An 18,268-nucleotide genomic window follows, 5' to 3' on the forward strand; every position below is an offset into this window, starting at 1 on the left:
GCATCTCCGTTTGTGCAGGGCGTGAGCATCGACAAACACCTACCACACGCCCTCTCTTCCCGCCTCCGTGTCCCCCTCTGATCGCTGGGTTCTCTGGTTTGCCGTCTGAAAAGCTATGGAGAAGCATCAACTTCCCAGCATCTCTCCCTGTGTTCTCCCAACATCAAGAGCTAAACCGCTGGCCTGCCCTCGCACGAAGCAGATGCATCTACCTCTTGCGAGCACTGGCCTGTGTTTCAGACACCACCACTCTTAGACTCACAGAGGTGGACAGAGGAAGGCATCTGAACATCGGGAAAGCAGTACGTGTATCTGGGTAGCCAGCCGCTAATGAGGACTCGATTTCTTAATTTCCCAGAGAAAGACATTAGCAGCGTCTGCAGCCGACTAGATAGCATGCGTGATGACTATAATTCACCCATTAGCATTTATTGGAGAACAGTTTTAATGTCTGAAGAAAATGCAGGCAGCAAGCCGGCCGGCCCAGATGCACTCAGAATGCCAAGACGCTTCACGGCAGCCCGGGAGCGCTGTGGGTAAAACTGCAGCCTGGCCGTCTGCAGAATTCTAATCCAACGGTAAAGCAAATTGTTTGGCTTTGTATCCACTAAAGTAAACTCAGATGGATGGGATTTTAATTAACTGACATTTCAAAAATAAAATAAACATTTCACCCCATCCACCCTCCAGGCAACGGTTTATCTTACAGAGGCACGCTTTTTGGCTGCCGGAATATTTTCTGCAAAATAATTTGGCTCCCAGGGAATGTCATGGGAAGGGCTTTGCGGGGGGTTGGGGGGGGCAGGTGTCTCCTTTCAACAAAGAAACCAGCAGAGCTCAGGACTGTCTTCAAAACCCTGAGACTCAGGTTTGAGGAAGAACAAGTAAGGAGACAGGGGCTTTCGCATCGGAGAACATGGACGGACTAGCCATTGGGAAAGAAAGACTCCTTACTAACGCGTAATCAGGTCCTGCGTGAGTCAGAGCAACACTCTTTCCACGCAGTGAATTCTGGGACTGAAAAGCAAGGGAATTCTCCGACAATCCCTCCCCCTGTCAAGATAAACAAACAAAATAGACTTCGTCAAAATGAAAGGAACTCTCCCTCCTCCGAAGGCTGTTACGAAAAACAGAAACAAGGGCTGGACTGAGGAAGTATCTGCTGTGAAAAAGGCATGTCCGGCGAAGGACTTTCGTCTCGAACCGACGGGCAAAAACCCCTGCAGAACTTAGCAGGAAGAGAAACGGCCTGTGTCTAAAATGGACAAAGCGTCTGAGCAGACAGTGCGACCGAGAGGTTGTACGGTGACAAGTGACATAAGAAGCTGAGCGACCTCCCAGTCCCTCGGGGGAGAAGCACCACTATCCACACCCTAGAGTGGCTGACACGGAAAACACTGGTCACAGCAAGTGCCGGCGAGGAGAAGGGAACTCTCCTACACTTCCGCTGGACGTTTAAGACGGTACAGCCACTTTGGATAACAGATTGGCGGTTCCTTAAAAAGCTGAATATACACCTCCCATGTGACCCAGGCATGCCACTCCTAGGTGTTTACCCAAGAGAAGCGGAAGTGGATGTCTATACAAAGTTTCATTTGTTCTAGCCGAAAAAGTGGAAACCACCCAAATGTCCATCAATAGAAAAATGAATAGACACGCTGTGTCTCCACACCATGAAACGTGCTGTTCACCAACAAGGAACAAACCACTGAAATGCAAGACGATATGGATGGATCATGAAATAATTATTCTGTGTGAAAGGAGAGACACAGCTCTCCTCCCCAAAGAGTGTACACGGTATGATTCCATTCATACGAAATTCTAGAAAGTATAAATTAATGTACAGTTGCAGAAGGAAGATGAGCGATTGCCTGGGGATGGGAGGGGCAAGGAGAGAGAAAAAAAGGGCATGAGTACACAGACATGTGTAAAGCGATCTAACTGTACTGCCGATGTGCACTGTTGAAGAATCATTCCTTATACTTTTAAAAGCGATTAAAAGGAGACAGTGAGCTGAATCCAGAGCGGGGAGCTGTGAGCAGTCAGCCAGTGCAAATCCCAGCACGGCGATCTGGAGGCTGACCTCGAGCTCCTAACGAGGCAAGGGAGCTGACCCTGAGGCCCCTCCCCTCTCCACTGAGCCAGGACCCTGCAAGGGAGCGCAGGCCAACCTGCGTGAGCAGCAAACCTCGCTCCTGGGCGTGGCGAGTGCCAATCCCTCCGCAGAAAAGTATCCCCAGGGTAGATCCCCAAGCGCCCCACAGACTGAGCTCACGATAAAAAAGTGGCCACGCGTCCACAGGAACGAGTCACGACGAGCGAACATCTATCTGCGGGAACGATAAACAACGGGCTCAGATGGTCAAGGGCGGCAGGCAGGGTGTGCTGGTCAAGGTTTAACACCTGAGTCTGCGGCTGATTTCGAGAACCGACAGGGCGTCCCCGAACGCAGACCCGGGAAGAGGAAGGCACGAGCGTGCCATTCTGTTACATTTCACCACGCAGGTGGGGCAGATGTAAGTAAGGCAGGGAATAATAAAGTGTAGTAAAAGAAATCAGGAGGGATGAACCTTGCGTTGAATATATAGTTTAATCGTCAAATTGTATGGTTTAATAATGGCCATGCTTAACAACCGGCTTGTGAAACTTCCAGGAACTGAGCATCAGCGTTTATGAGCCATGAAGGTGCGGGTCGAGCGCCCCTCTGATTCGGGCACAGGATGGAAAGGCACTTTTATGTGAAAGTTCCCAATTTTTAAACAATCGGGCCAAAAATTAAAACAGCAACAATAACAGCGCACATACACTTTGGTAAGTCAGGGCCAGCTGGTGGCCTGCCAGTTTGCCACCTCTGACCTCATCCGTCTTTCTTATTTGATTGGGGAAACTGAGGCCCAGAGAGGGTCAGCGAGCCGCCCTGGGTCACACAGTAAATTGATCGTTAAGACCGAGAACCAGAACTGAGTCTGACTCCAGGCCCGGTCCGGGCTCCGGCCACTCACCGGGCCACCTTAGTCGGGGGTGCGTAGCCTGGGGTCTCAGCTTGTCGTCCCCACCTCGCAAAGCAGTGAGATCAGTGGAAAAGCTTCCACGACAAGAGCTCCCACCGGCTTCCTTTTCCCCCACCTCGGGGGAGGAGAGTCTAGTTCTCTGCTTGCCATTCCTTTCCTCCTTCAAGGGTAGGACACTCAGGACCCCGGGGGCCCAAAACAAGCCCCTCCCGGGAAGATGCGGGGACTTACTTGGACTGAAGGGGTCGGTCACTGGGACACACCCAACGGCTGGAGCCCCTGCTGAACACGGCGTCGGTCATGGCGGGGGTCCCGTTTCCTGGAAGACAGTAAGCCAGAGAGGACCTCACCAGCTACTCGCCACCTCTTCCTTCTCCGGGCCCCACGCTGTGCTGAGCACTGCGGGGTGGGGGGCGGGGGGCGCAGAGAAGACAGGGGCTGTGCGCAGCCTGTCCGCCTTCCAGATGGGGGACCTCAGGCCCCAGGAGGGAGAGTTCCGCTGGAGGTCACAGCTCCCTACTGGTGGGAATGGACCAGAGCTGAAGCTCCCTCCCTTCAAGCCATACTGTTCTCTTAAAAAAAAAAATACTGATTAGAAAGAGAGAAAGAAAGACAGAAACGTTGATTTGTTGTTCCACTTACTTATACACTCATCGGTTGGTTCTTGTATGTGCCCTGACTGGGAAACGAACCCGCAACCCTGGTGTACGGGGCTGATGCTCCAGCCAACGGAACTACCTGGCTGGGGCCCCGAGTCCTCCTCATGCACGGACTCCAGGCCATGCGCCCAGCAGCGGTAGGGTCAGAGATCCCAGGGGTCCCGATTTCCCCAAAGGTCTGGCTACAGCACAGCCTGGTTTCCGGGGAAACGGAATAGGCGGGAGGTCGGGAGGGGGACAGGGAGATCACTCTGTCCCGCGGCCTGTGGGACGATTACGTCTTCGGGTGCGTGAAGCCGGAGGCGGGTGGGGTTCCCGGTTGGACACGTGGGAGAGAAACCCCTGACAGAGAAGCCATTCCATCGGCTCCCGTGTGATTAACATCATCTTCCCAGACTAATCTAGTGATTTCATTCTTTCCACTTCAAAGCCAGGAAGGAGAGATGACTCCTGCTGGGGAAGAAATTTGCTGAAAAGAACCTTCACGTCATCTCGTCATCGCTGTGCCAAGAGCTGAGTGAGGCTGGCCTGGGCGCCCGGGACCGTGCTGGATGCCCAGAGCCCCAGGCCCAAGTGCTGAGCTTCCCCGGCTGGCCCCGGGCTGGACCGGGGAACCTCCCCATGTGGGGAACACCCATCTGAAAGCCCCGCCTCCTGCTCTGCTGCAGAGATGAAGCAGGGTCCCTGGAGGACCCTGGGAGGCAGGAGGGCTGGGACAAGGGATGCAGACCCCTCCCAGGAACTCTGATCTCCAAATTCTGTTGCCCTCCAGGCCGAACCTGACCCTGCCCGCCCTTTCCTGCTTTCAGCCACGCACACCAAGAACCCACTTCCTATTAAAATTCTGCCTGCCGAGTCCGCACTCCCTGCTGACCACCCCACAGAAACCACCCAGCTCCGGCTCCAGGCCAGAGGCCGCCCTGGGCAGCACCCGTTACTTGAGCTTTGCCACCAAGGGCTCTCAGAGCTCTGAAGAGCCCAGCAGTGAACTTGACCCCGTCGACCAGGCCTGGGCCAGGAGATGGGACGGCCTGAGCAGTGGGGGCATTTGAACAACCGGAAGGCAGTCCCAGGGAAAGGGGGTCTGGCTCCCAGGCGGATCCCGGCAGGGGGTGGGGCGGTGCGCAGCGGGAGGGGAGGGGGCCGCGCAGACACTGCTGCTGCCCTTCACAGGTGTCGGGTCCAACCCCGGCCTCTAGGAAAGGTAGCACCTGAGGGCTCGCAGCAGCACCATTGTCCAGGGACTGGCCCTCAGCCGACGAGAACTGCGGCCTTGGAGGCCAGAGATACCGAGGAGGCCACACCCAGGGCAGGAGCTACCCAAACACAACTCCTGACGAGGGGAGAGTGTGAAAGTGAAGCCCCCCTGTCTCGAGGCAGGATGGCTCTGGGGCGCCAGCAGGTCCCAGAGTCACTCACCCGTGGGGTCAGGCTGAGGCCAGGCTCCGGGGAAGCCACGTCCAAGCCCAGTGTCTCCACTGTCCTGTGTCGAGGCCATCGCTGGCACGAGAAGCCCATCTCGGGTCCTGCGTCTAGGGAGCTGGACCGCATGTGCGAGCAGAAAGGGGGTCCTGACCCTCGGGCTGGTCACACCACCCCGGGCAGGCCACATAACCACATCTGCCGATCTGACGTAGCGTGAGCCTAAGGCATTGTCCCCCTGCCTGTGGGCCACTGTCCATGACGTCCAGCCAAGGTCTCAGGTTTGAGAGGGGGTTCATGGAGATGGAGAGAGTGCAGGGGCAAGCCTCGGACCTTTTCAGACCATCCCCCCCACTTTCCCACTTTGTCCCACTCAGAAACAGAGACCCACCCACTCAGGCCCCTGCCTGGAGACACTGAGAGACCGCCCTCTCCAGCTCAGTCAGGGCCAAGGCCATGGCCTAAGTCGGGTGTTGCGGCTGCAACTTCAGAAAGCACAAAGTAACTGCCTCTCCGGACGCCAGAGGCCCCAGCTCTTTTTCCCCGGGCACGGGTTTCCCCACGGCCCTGGTGGGAGCCCCAGGGAACAGTCTCCTTGCAGTAACAAAAGTGGCAACGGCAAAAAGTGATGGTTCAAATGCCAAGGGCTTGGTCCATGCGAAGTGCCTTTCGAGTTTTATTCCATTCAACCCTAGCAAAAGCCTTACGAGACAGGTGTTCTTTTCATCCCATTTTACAGATGAGTAACTGAGTCGCAGAGAGTCTAAGTGGGCTTCCAAAGTCCTGCTTGAAGTCTGTCAACGAGGCCACTGAAACACCTCAATGAGCCCCAGTGAGCTGGGTGACGGCAGGTCCGTGTGGTGGAGCACTATGCAGCCATGAAGAATAACGGGGCTCTTCATGACGAGTGTGGACTGAGCACCGAGACACGTTGTCTAGAGCAAAGATCACGCTGTACTACGATGTTCCAGAACAACGCTGTTTGCAGAGAGAAAGTTGGAGAGGTGCGTGTGGCTTTTGGCTGTGCGTGAATAAACTCTCTCTGCAAAGGACGCGCAAGACACCGATCACATTGCTCACTTCCGGGGAGAGACACTGGGTAGCTGGGGCTGAGACAGGGAGCGGAATGTTCTCGATGAACCCTTCTGTATTTGCAACCATGTGGCTACGTTAGCTCTCCAAAAACAAACGCTTATTTGTGAAAAAATAATAAAATGCTTCAGGCTGCCTATTGCACGTAAGATTTAAGACCCTCCCTCCCTGTGACCCCAAAGAGCTGTCCTGGCCCCCGTGGCCTGCCCCTCCCCCTGGGTCTCTGACCACACTCCAGTCTCCCCGGCCTTTCCCACCACCAGGCCTGGGCCTCTGCTGCTCTCGCCGCCTTGAGGGCATCCTCCTTCCACTGTCACTTGCACGGTGCCTGCACATGCTCTGCTAGTCTCTGACCAAAGGCCACCCCTTCCAAGAAGCCTGCCCTGATTACACTCTCCATGGCACCACCTCAAACTTCATTACTTGCTCTCACTGCACTCTGTTTCTTTCATAATATTTATCGTGATTTATTATTATTATTATTATTATTATTATTATTGCCGTTTGTCTCTCCATCGTTTTTTTAAGACCCATGAGAGCCGGAACCGGGTCTGTATCTGTTCAGCAGTGGCACCTCCTGCGCCCGCAGGGCCACTTCCCGGCCTGTGCCCCGCACAGTTGCACCGTGCCCGTGCCATGCACAGAAGGACCCCGTGCTCAGACAGGCCCCGCCCTTGGCGTAAGGCTCTGCTGTCGTCGTCTTGAAGCTTGTCACAACTTTTGCACAAGGGGCCTTGCATTTGCCCTTTGCAGCCAGTCCTGAGTGTGACGTGTAGTGCACGCTCCAGTGAGTCGCAGAGCTCACAGGGCGCCGTGGGCACGCGATCCACCTTCATGCGAGCGGCGGGGCCAGTCCTCGCTCCACTCTGCCCCCCTCCATGGCTCGGCGCTCACCATGATGCCCCTCCCTTGCGTCTTAGACTGCCCCGGGGACCCGTCCCCCACCCAGAAAAGCCGGACTCAGAACCTCTCTCCTTCCACCCCTTTCCTGTTTCGTCCTGCCTACTTCTCCTTCGGCTGCTTTAGTGCTATTTGCTAAGGACCGGTGCTGTGCCTCCACGCACCAGAATCTCAGCAGATCTTAGCGGAACTGAAAAACAGCTCTTAAAACACACTTAGCTTCAGAGTCACAGCACGCACCTAAGCGTGACTCAGTGGGGGCCGGCTGGCCCCGGTTTCAGGAGGCACTTCAGGGCACTGCAGGGGACCTGTGTGAGCTCAGCTCCTTCTTGGAGTTCAATGCCACAGTCCCCCTCCCCCGCCCCCCCCCCCACAAGCCCCACAGTCTTGGAATGAAACCAGATGCTTCACAGCAGAACACGCAGCCACCAGCCTGGACGGTGCCTGGGCAGTTCCATCTCTCCGTCTCTCTCCCTGCCCCTCCCCCGCCTCCCCCTCCTCCCAAGGCCATGGCCACTCGGTCAGGAATCTGGAAAAACTCAGACCCTCCGGTGGGGTGGGGAGTGCGACTTACACAAGGAGCCTCAAATAGGGGTGCAGTGGGGGTCCACGGGCAGGATCCAGGCTGAAAATAGGTTCTGCTTAGCCCATGCGGTGTTATTTAAAAGTAAAATTAAACCGATGCTTTAAAGCACAGAATTGCGCTAAGAGTATTTACAGAAAACCCTACTGCAATGTGCCAGGCACTGCTCTTGGCACCGGGGACACGGCATTAAAACAAACACAAAACGGCCAAACCTCTGCTGTCCCGTTGTGTACCTTCTGCTGGGGAAGACACGACAACAAACAAGCCACATGTAAAACACAGCAGCTGAGGGTGATCGTTGTAACGGTACATGAAACAGGGGAGAGGGACTGGACACTGAGAGAGGAGGTCGGCTTTAAACAGAGGTCCGCGGGGGCCTCTCTGAGAGGTGATACTTGAGCAAAGAGCTAAAGGGGGTAACGGACTGAGCCACGTGCAAAGGCCCTGGGGTGGGCATGCACTTTGTAAGTTGGAGGAATGGCGAGGAGGGGCCAGGGGCCGGAGCGGAGGGAGCAAGGGGCAGATGGGTGGGGGCTGAGATCCCAGCATGATCCTGAGGACCCTGTGGGCTCCGCCCTGATGCGGGAGCCCGGGAGGAGCTGTTCCGAGAGCCCGCTGGGGCGACAGGCCCTGGCTCCTTCCCCGCTGAGCTGGTTGGGGCTCGGGACGGACGGAGACAGTCCTAAGCAATGCTCAAGAGGAAGGCCCCTCTGTGCTCCTGGCCTTGAAACCGAGCAAGCTCATGGTCACCTCCTGTGGTTCTCTCATCACCGTGTAGCGACAACAGCTGGCTCGTGCCGTGAGCCGTCAAACAATCCCACAGGACAGTCCCCATTCTACAGGTTCGTAAGGCAAGCACGGAGTCCATCTCCCACGCCTGCGTGTCGTGGACAGTAGCAGTGACCACATGGTGGGGACCGTGGTTGTCACAGGTGCTGCGGCTGCCCCAGCGTAAGCCAGCCCGTCCCAGCCAAAGCACAAGCCGTCCACTGATGTGAACAGGCCCAGCCAAGGTCATGCAAGTCCGGCCTAGACCAGAGGACCACCCTGCGGACTTGACCCAATCACTGACCCAAACCACCGTGAGGCAAACGTGGGTCGTTGCTCTAGGCCACTACCCCGTGGGGGGCTTTGTTCTGCAGCCAAAGCTGCCTGAGAGAGCGGCCCGCTGTTAGGACAATTGCTGGCCTCAGACCCAGAGTCCTGGGACCCAACCCCGGCCCCCCCCACCCCGTTCACTGTCTGTGTGCCTCTGGGAAGTCGCTTAGTCATTCGGGGCCTCAGTGTTTGCACCTGTGAAATAGGGACAAAGAAATCCCTGTCTCTGCCACGCCTGCCTTGCAGGATTGTTCCTGGTGTGCAGGAACATTCTGGTCTAAAATGCTTCTCAGGTCCGAGGCAAGGAGGTGAGTGTGGACGGCATGTGAGGGTGGGGCTGAGAGGAAAACAAACCCCAGGTGGGTGTCTGAGTGAGGCTCCACGGTGGATGTGTGCGGTTGAGCTCGCTGGTTCTCGCCTGTCCAACACTATCTGCCCTTCTGGAGGGTACCGGCGCCATAGTTTTCCTTTGAGAAGTCATCACTCTCTCTCTTTCAGTATCTATCTGTGTGGTTCAGGTGGGGCTCACCCACACCTGGTTCCTAGAGGTGGGCCAGGGACCCCTGCCTGGCCAGGGAGTGCAGTACATCCTACGGGCTACAGTGATTGGTTCAGGGGTAGTCACATGACCCAATCTGGATCTAGGAAGACCTGCCCTAAAACTTCCATTGGAGCTACATGGAAGCACTCTCTTTCCCGTGGAGTTGCCAAGCTCAAAGCCCAGAAGCCTGGAGCCGATGACTTTTGCTACCACACGAGACAGGCCCGCCAAAGGATGAAAGCGGAGCTGAGAGACGGAGGGAGACTGATTCCTGATGCCAGTGATGATGGCGCTGGAATGCTGGATCCAGCCTTACCTGAGGCTGTGAATCTGTTATAGCCTTTTTAGATACCACATGCCAAACTGTTCCTTTTTTTCGCCCCCTCAAGTCAAATTTGAACTGAATTTCTGCGTTGCAACCCTCCTGATCTCTGTGCGTCTTCACAAACCAGCCACCTTGGAGCAGACGGGCATCGTGCTGGCAGCCAGAATGAGCTGTGATCTGGGAAGAGTACACCAGCCCTCAGCTGCTCCCTGTAATCTCCCTGCCCCCCACTCGCAGGCATCGTCATGCAGGCTGAGGCCTTGCAGGAGGACAGGAGACATTTGTAAAGCATCCACCCCGAGGCCTGCTGAGACCCCGCGCTGACAATTAAAATTCAGCGGCGACGAACAGCACTAATTAAAAGCAAAAGTAAGTACTTAATAAGACAAATGAGGTGGCAGTGTTTAAAGTCAGGAGGAGAGAGAGCTGGCATAAATTAAAAACAAAGACTAATGTATTTGCCTCCTCTAAAGAAGTTCTGTGTGTGTGTGTGTAGAGAAGGTTTAGATTTGCTAATGTACAAAATGCCATGGGAACAGAGAGATTATGGGATTGGTTCTGCCTGGGGTGGGGGCCAGGAGAGTCCTCCCAGGGGAGGGAAATTTGGGCTGGCTCTTGAAGGACGAGCTGGAGTGGGCCAGACGTGAAGGATGGAGGAAAGGAAGAGGGAACTGAGTGTGCAAAGGCTCAGAGGCTTCAGTGGGCGTGGAGTGTTTAGGGAACGGAGACATCCGTGAGGGCGGAGCCCAGGGTGATGGGGGGGGGAGTGGGGAGGGCAGGACTCAAGAGACAGCGTGGTGCCAGTGACGAGCCCCTGTCACTGCGGGTCAACAAGGATAGTGCAGGGCCTTTCCGGGCCTTTCCACCCAGACAATCCCTCCTTTTTCCATTTAAAGACCCAGAAGCTGAGGACGCGTGCTTTTAGCAGTCAGTTCAGCAAGGTGACTTCGGGTATGGGTTTGGGGGCATTCTGCCATTTATGAGTCTGACGAGTGTAGTTACCTGCCTGAACCTCTGTTTCCTCCTCTGTAGAGAGTGGGGACAATAATAGGGCCCCCCTCGGAATCATCGCGAGGGTTGAGTGAGCTGGTGTATGTGAACTCCTCGATCTGGCGCCTGGCTCAAAGTACCCCTTGTCGAGTGGAAGCTGTCACTGACTTATGTTATCACTGGTCATTCTCTCGGGGGTGTCTTCCTAAGGAGCTGGGAGCCCAGCTTCGGCACCAGAAGGAAACGTCTCAGGCTTTCTGCCGCCAGAGCAAGCCCGTAAAGCGTGATGACGATGAACGGTGGAAATCACAAGTCACAGCCACACGTGCTAGGTTACTATGACCCTAACAGCAGACCTGTGCTGAAGCAAGGGCCGTTTGCTGGGTGCGATGGTTGTCGTCAGTGCCAGAGACGAAGCATTTCTGGCTTTCCACCGCGTGATAAGAGTGCCTTTCTCTCTCCCTGGGAGGCTGGGCGTGGCTACGTGACCTGTTTTGGGCAAATGAAAAGTCCCCAGGTTGAAACTCTGAAGCCGGTCCACTTGTCTTCTGCTGTCTTGACCATTGCGGACGTGTGAGGATGGAGCCCCCCCAGTCTGGGCCCTCCATGAGGGCCAGGGCAGCGCAGTCACCCCTGCCGACCTACCACATCAAGGCAGCCCGAGCGAGAAACCAACCTGTTGTTTCAGCCACTGAAACACTGGGGACTGTTTGTTACTGAAGCACAGCCTACCCCATCCTGCCTGTGCTTGTCATGGCCCAGGGACTGCAGTACTAAGTGTTTCAGATGCAACCTCTCAGTTGATCTTCAGATCAGTCCTGGAAGATAAGATCCTTTCTTAGCCAGTTTTACACAGATCAGGAAACTGAAGCCCAGAGAGGTAAGGTCATTTGCCCAAGGTCACACAGCACGTGCATTTGAAAACAGTCCACAGAGGGAATCTCATGGCACACACACACTGAAGGCAGGGCAGAGCATCCAGAGTTGATTTTCCTGGGGAGAATGTCCCCTGCTAGACAGGGGTACCCCAAATGTTTCCCTCCTCCCCTGGGTTACGAATCCCTCTGAGCCCCGAGTCTCTAAACCCAAATGCCGAACTGTGGACTGCAGAGGCAGACACTGTGCACAGAGTGGCCTTCGGGGCTCCCTGCACAGCCCAGCCAATCACCCGATTGCTCAAGAGAGTGGGGACTCGCCTTCGTTGTGCTGTTAACCCAGCTCATCTCGGCTCCAGCGAGGCTGTGGCCAGTGAGGAAAAGAGGAAGCGCTCAGGACGACTTCTGCATCCGGGCGTGCACGCACAGACTCATGGCCCCCTGCAGGGAAGTGTGATTAGGCGGGTCTGCGTATTAAAGCAAAGTGGTGCAGCTTAATGGCCCCCGGCTGCCACTGAGGCTCTGGCTGCAACGAAGCTCATTCTGATAGAAACTCGGCTGGAACTAACTTACCCACAGCCTTAAATCCCACCGTGCCAGGGACACCACGAGTGCCATCCTGGTCCTTCCCGTGCCTCAGGGACAAAACACAGATGGTCCCCAACTTACAGTGGTTCGTTCGACTTATGATTTTTCAACTTTATGATGGTTCCAAAGCCATAGGCATAATAAATTCCATGAGCTCAACACGTCATCGTAAGAGAGGCTTTGCGAAGACGGTGTTGCCCAGCTGGAGGCTAAGGTGTGTCCTGAGCACAGGTAAGGCGGGCCGGGCTGGGCTATGATGTCCGGTAGGTCAGGTGAATCGAATGCATTTTCAATTCACAATATTTGCAACTTCTGCTGTGTTTATTGGGATGTGAGCTCACGGTTCAGCCCAGGAGCACCCAAACACAGCGCAGGGAGTGGCCTTTATCCGCTTACAAAGCGACAGCGGGTGGGGTGGCTCAGTGGGTTGGAGGGTTGTCCCGTACGCCAGCAGGCTGCAGGTTCAATCCTCAGTCAGGGCCCATACCCAATCCTGGTTGTGGTTTCAATCCCCAGGTGGGGTGCGTATGGGAAGGAACCAATCAGTGTGGCTCTCTCTCACATCAACATTTCTCTCTTTCTCTCCCCCCTTCCTCTCTCTCTCAAATCAGAAAATACATCCTCAGGGGAGGATTTTTAAAAAATGACAGCAGACCCCCATCCTCTCGCCTCAGGAGCACTTTCTCAAATCGGAGACGGGAGCCACAACACTCCCATTTCACAGATGAGGAGACGGAGGCCCTGGGGTTTCTCCAGGTCACGCTGGGAGCAGGTGGAATATTCCAGGACTCAGACTGGAGTCTTGTTATGAATGAACCTTCTGACCACCCTGCACTATTGATTATATTGATAATGTTGTTTGCGCAGTGCAAACAATACAATATTTGGTTGAACATATTAAGGTCCCATTTTGATACATTTGGAATCCCGGCAGTGTGACTCCGGAGCCCATGTTCCTGACCAGCTCACAGTCCTGCCCTGAGCGTCTGCACTTAGCAAAGGAGGGCAGCACAGAAATGAACAGCCTTCAGATGGGCAATCTGCATATGCGACCTCATTTCATCTTCAACCCCATCCTAGGAAGCAGGCTCTGAAGTTATTTCCACTCTTGAGACTCAGAGGTTGCATTAAGTCACCCAAAATCACCAGCCAGGAATGGTAGAGTCAGCCAGCTCATAAACCCAGGTGTGTCTCCTTTTAATGCCAACACTTTGAATCACTACTTTGGACAGTCACTCTTACAACAGAGAGGCCTGGCCAGATCTGGCTCCAACAGGTGACAGGTAAAGTAAGGCAGGATCTGGCTTAAGGTAAAGAACAGGTTTTTAACCGTCAGAGGTATCAAAAGGAGGATATGCTACTTTCATAGGTAGTGAGTTCTCAGTCACAGGAGGTAATCAAGCACAAACAGCAAAACTACTTGCTGAGGGTATTGTAAAGAGGGCAGTGTGACTCAGAAAACTGAATCAGCCTCTTTCTGCGTTTGGGGGGAAATGGCTGAAGCTCACAGACTTTCCCCTCTCTACACTGATGTGGCCTGACTCTTATCAAGCCGTCAGAGCCAGTCTCTGGTTACAAGAAAAGGGTCCTTGGGCCTTAGATGCTCCCTTCCCTGGGAAAATGCATAGTTTCACTTCATCCTCGTGAAGAAGCCGCAGCAAGAGCCTCAGGAAGGGCCCTACTTGTCTTCCCGCCCTACCACAACAAACACGCCCCCACCCGACCCCACCCCCGCCACACATGCCACCCTCCCTGCACCCACGGTACCGACTTCATGACAGACCCTTCCCTCAAAGGCCCAGGCTTTGGAGTCACCTGCACCTGGGCTCCACCCCCAGCTAACCTTAACCTAGGTGAGTGCGGGCAAATTACTGAACCCCAGAGTCTCCGTTTCCTTGTCTGGGACATGGGCTGTACCAGCCTCTACTTCACAGAGTTGTGAGACAGGCTGGCGGGGAAAACTGGGAGGAAAGGGTATGGAGACCAGGGCTGGCACCGGGCGAGCCCTCCCAAGGGAGCTCCTCCCAGGAGCTCCGCAAGCCCCACCCCCAAATAACATGGGTTACAGGGTCCCTGGGCCCGCAAGGGCACTTCCTGCCTCACATCGTCTGGCCATGGCCACTTCCCTGGGCTGTGGGTTCTAAGAAATCCGAAACCACATCAGAAAAAAAAAAAAAACACCACCCAGAAAGCTTCTTTTAGTCCCCATGAATAATAGATCTTACAGACTTGCCTCCATCCATCCCACGTTCCTGTCCAGGCCCTCCTGGCGCCAGGTCGGGAGAGGAACGGAAATATGAATCTCAGTCAGTGTTGGCCGGAGAGCGGGACTGAGCCACAGAGCTCCTGTCTGTCTCCCCGGGTCCTCCCTCCCCTCCGCGCCCCCCGGCCACCGGAAACAGTCCTGAGGACATCAAGTGTGGGCGGAGCACACTCTTCGATCTACAAAGCCCTCGGTCTTCACAATCACCCATGCAGGGGGGCGTCAGGACACTCATCACTGGCAGCCGAGGAGGGCCGAGGTTCTGAAGGGACACGCGGCCAGGGTTCAAACCCCAGCTCTGCCACTTTCCAGCTTGATGATGGCAGGACAGTTACTAACCCTCTCTGTGCCTCAGTTTCTTCCTCTCTAAAACAGGGGTTTAAAAAATTGTAATAGCACCTACTTCCTAGAGAGGCTAAAGGATTAAATGAGTTAATACTACGGGCACGTGGTTAGTTGCAAATAAAGAGGAAAAAGTAATCTTTGTCACATCTCCAGGATATAAAGGCCGATAGTAACACTGCCATTTACGTACATCGGTTCATATAACTCTTGCAAAGAAACACCACTGAGTCCATTTTACAGACAGAAAAATTGAGGCTCATAAAGGTTCATTGGCTTTCCCCGAGACTGAACCAGAGCCAGGAAGTAGTCAAGCAGAGCTGTTTGACCCCCTCCCCACTCACCCTCACCATCTCCTTCCAACTCCACCCTTCTCCACCGAAGCCCTAACAAAGAGAGAGCATTCATCCTGTCTGGGCTCACTGCTCACTGGCCTGGGGACCCACGTGTGTGCTCACTGCTCAGTGGTTCACACGCGCCGGTACTTAGCGCAGTGTTAAGTGCAGCTCCATCCTCCACTCCCACTAGCCGGCTGAGACGGGGAGGGGGCAGGTATTGGCCAAAGCCACCAAACGGCAGAGCCAGCACTCACACCCCAGGCCTCAGAGGCCACGTGTGCATGCACCACACATGTAACAGAGGCACACGTACATGCAGGGACATATGATGTGCGTGTCCAATACCTGCACGCTACGTCAGGTAGGTCAGCACGCATCCCGCACGTAAGGCCTAAGGACAGACAGCACAGCAACACTACATCTGCAGTGAGTCTAGTTTCTCCTCTTCTCAGAGCTACTCACTCCAGTTGCTGAGGCATTTATGTTGCATTAGGGGACGACGTGGACACACGCACGTTCTCAACGCACAACTTCCCAGGGCTCACTTTTTCACTAGTCAGGAGCTTGCGTGAGTCGTTAAAAGCGTATGAAGGCGGCAGCGGCAGCGGGAAACGTGGGCCGTGATTCTCTCTGTGTGGGGCGGCAGCGTGGCAGACCGCTACACTGATGGCCCTCGAGGAGCACGCCTTCCACATTACGGAGTCCCTTCCCCCCAACTTTGGGCCTGGGCTTAGCATGCGGCTTTGTGTGGCCGGTGGGAAGTCACAGCCCTGATGAGTACTTGCCCACTGGGGCTTGTCCCCTGGAGAGAAGCCCTGCTATTACGTTAGAAATGTACACACCCAGTCTCTTGGCGCGGAGAAAACTAAGGCTTCCCAGCCAACAGCTCAGCTGCCACGGGACCTATGGGTGGGACTATCTTGTGCCACCCAGCTTTTTGGTCTCCAGACCCGTGGCTGTGCCAGTCAACTGATTCCAGGCCAAACCATAGAAATGCGAGCAAGTAAGCGGCTGTGTGTTAAGCCGCTAACTTCGGGGGAGACTGTTATGCAGCAACAGCTAACTGATAACGTCAGTGTGCCGTACGTATGGTCTGCTTGCTCCCCCATCTCTACTTCCCGCCCTTCCCCCCCCCAAGCTGTCTTCCCCAGAAGGCTGGCTGGTATGTATCACTCTAGTCAGCGCCCTTGCCCTCCGGTTTCCATTTGGATTTAGCCCACAGAGAGGCCCAGGAGAGAACTGGGGGTGGGGGAGAGGTCCAGGCGCCCTCTCGGCCGTGCTGCCATGGGCTGGCTGCATGCGCTCACAGGGGCACGCCTCCGGTCAGGTGGCCCTCTCCTACAACGACACCCCCAGCTCCCCCCTCTTCGGGACTAGGGCTGGTAACAGCTCCCCACTATCGCTAGCCCCGGGGTGCTTCACAACACCGTGTCTGGGTTTCCTTATCCTACCCACGCTTTTTGTCTCTCCTAAAAACTCTCCTCCAATTACACAATTGGAGTTGTCATCTGTTTCCTGCTGGGACCCCTGCTGGCACAGGCAGTGGCAACTATGCGTATTTTCCACGGGGAGAGGAACAGCAACAACATATGCGAAGCCCTCACTCAGGAGAGAGGTCGCGCGGATAGCGGAGCTGCGGCCTGGCTGCGGTTCAGCACCACGGACAGCGCCGCGCGTACTCTCCACCTGGTTGCAGTGGTACAAAGGCGCGCGAGAGGGGAACTGGGTGGACAGAGAGACCCGTCATCGCTGAGCGTCCTACAAGTTGGAATGTATGAATGATCAGACTCTCTTCACGCAGCAGAAGCTACTGGCATGGTGTGGAATGGTGTCGAGGAGCCTTTTTTCATCCCCTGAAATGTTCTTGCTCCTACATTTAACCCCTCAAATCCCAGATCAAGTCTCCCTTGACCCATAATGTCCCCTCCAGCCACCTTTCTTCTCTGAACTTGTAACGTGCTAGACAGAAACTCAGAGCTTAGCCTCCATTGTTCATAGACATCACCCTCCTGATGACCGCAGGTCCCTTGGGGGGACGGGAAGTGGGCATCTGTTCCTCCCTCTCCCGGTGCCAACACTCGAGTTCTCTTTTAGGGGACCCTCCTTTCTCTGTCTCAGCCCAAGGTGTCCTCCTGGGGCTGACCTCAGCTCCCCTCTCTGGGAAGAGGGGGTGGCAGGACCCTGGCCTGGCCAGTCCGTCCATTCCCCTCTTCTGACTGCACCTGATTGATTCAACGTTGAACAAGTTGCCCAGTGCAAACCAATTAGACTCAATTCTGGGACTTTTGTTGGGATCTTAGGAGACAAGGTATCTCTATTTTTTTTTCCCTACTAGGTTGAAGCTGGGCTAAGACAAACTTGGACTTGTTGGGTTCTACCAGGAGGAGAGAGGCTGCCTGCGTGTGAGACCAACCCAAAGGACAGCAGAGCTAAGCGATGATCGGAATCCATCCTGGCTGGTGTAGCTCAGTGGATTGAGCTCCGGCTGCAAACCAAAGTGTCGCAGGTTCGATTCCCAGTCAGGGCACATGCCTGGGTTGCAGGCCACGGCCCCCAGCAACCGCACATTGATGTTTCTCTCTCTCTTTCTTTCTCTCTCCCTCCCTCCCTTCCCTCTCTAAAAATAAATAAATAAAATCTTTTAAAAATATGTTAAAATAAAGAGATGATCAGAATCCATTCCTAATGCCACTTAGAGCCACTGCATATGGCCATGCTGATGCTGCGGGCCTGGAGACCCCCCCCCCGCCCCCAGGACCACCGCTTTATGTGAATCTAGAAAACACGGAACCCACGAGACCCGGCTTCCTGGCTCATGGCCTCCCTTCTGCCGGCAGCGTTCTCTCGTCCTGTGTCAGAGCAGACAACTCTGGGGCGTGTGTTCAGTGGGACCAGAAATCAGAGGAGGCCAGGGAAGGGCTGAGGGCTTCGGGAGCTTTTCCTTCTCTCGTGTCTCTCCTTCTAAAGACAACCCGCCGCTTAAGAGACTGTCCCTGAGAGTTTGCTGCTGCTTCTTCCCCAGGTGGCCCCAACCCTTCGCCTGCAATGCAGGTCTTCTTAAATATTGAACGCGCCTGCTGCTCCACCAGCTGCCGCGGCCAGGGCTGAGGTAATGGTGATATTGACAAAGGCTTAATGTGATTAATCAGGTTTAAAGGATCAGGCTGCCACCGCTGGTGTTATAAAGGACCTTCGCTTTCGTCCCCATCACCAGACTCTCTGGCGCTTGACACCTTCC

General features: G+C 55.0%; 1 protein-coding gene across 7 annotated transcripts in view; it reads right to left on the reverse strand.

The window, feature by feature from the left end:
- The window catches only part of RPH3A (rabphilin 3A), a 165,301-nt gene that overhangs the window by 46,318 nt on the left and 100,715 nt on the right, over positions 1-18,268 (reverse strand). For all 7 annotated transcript variants that reach the window (XM_045845877.1, XM_045845844.1, XM_045845852.1 and 4 more), the window contains one exon: positions 3,243-3,330. In XM_045845877.1, the coding sequence (XP_045701833.1) occupies positions 3,243-3,313 (71 nt within the window). In that variant the 5' untranslated portion in view covers positions 3,314-3,330. The remainder of the gene's footprint in view (positions 1-3,242; positions 3,331-18,268) is intronic.

The sequence above is a fragment of the Phyllostomus hastatus genome, unplaced genomic scaffold (genome assembly GCF_019186645.2).
Source record: "Phyllostomus hastatus isolate PE091 unplaced genomic scaffold, TTU_PhHast_1.1 phas_contig_1162, whole genome shotgun sequence".
Lineage (NCBI taxonomy): Eukaryota > Metazoa > Chordata > Mammalia > Chiroptera > Phyllostomidae > Phyllostomus > Phyllostomus hastatus.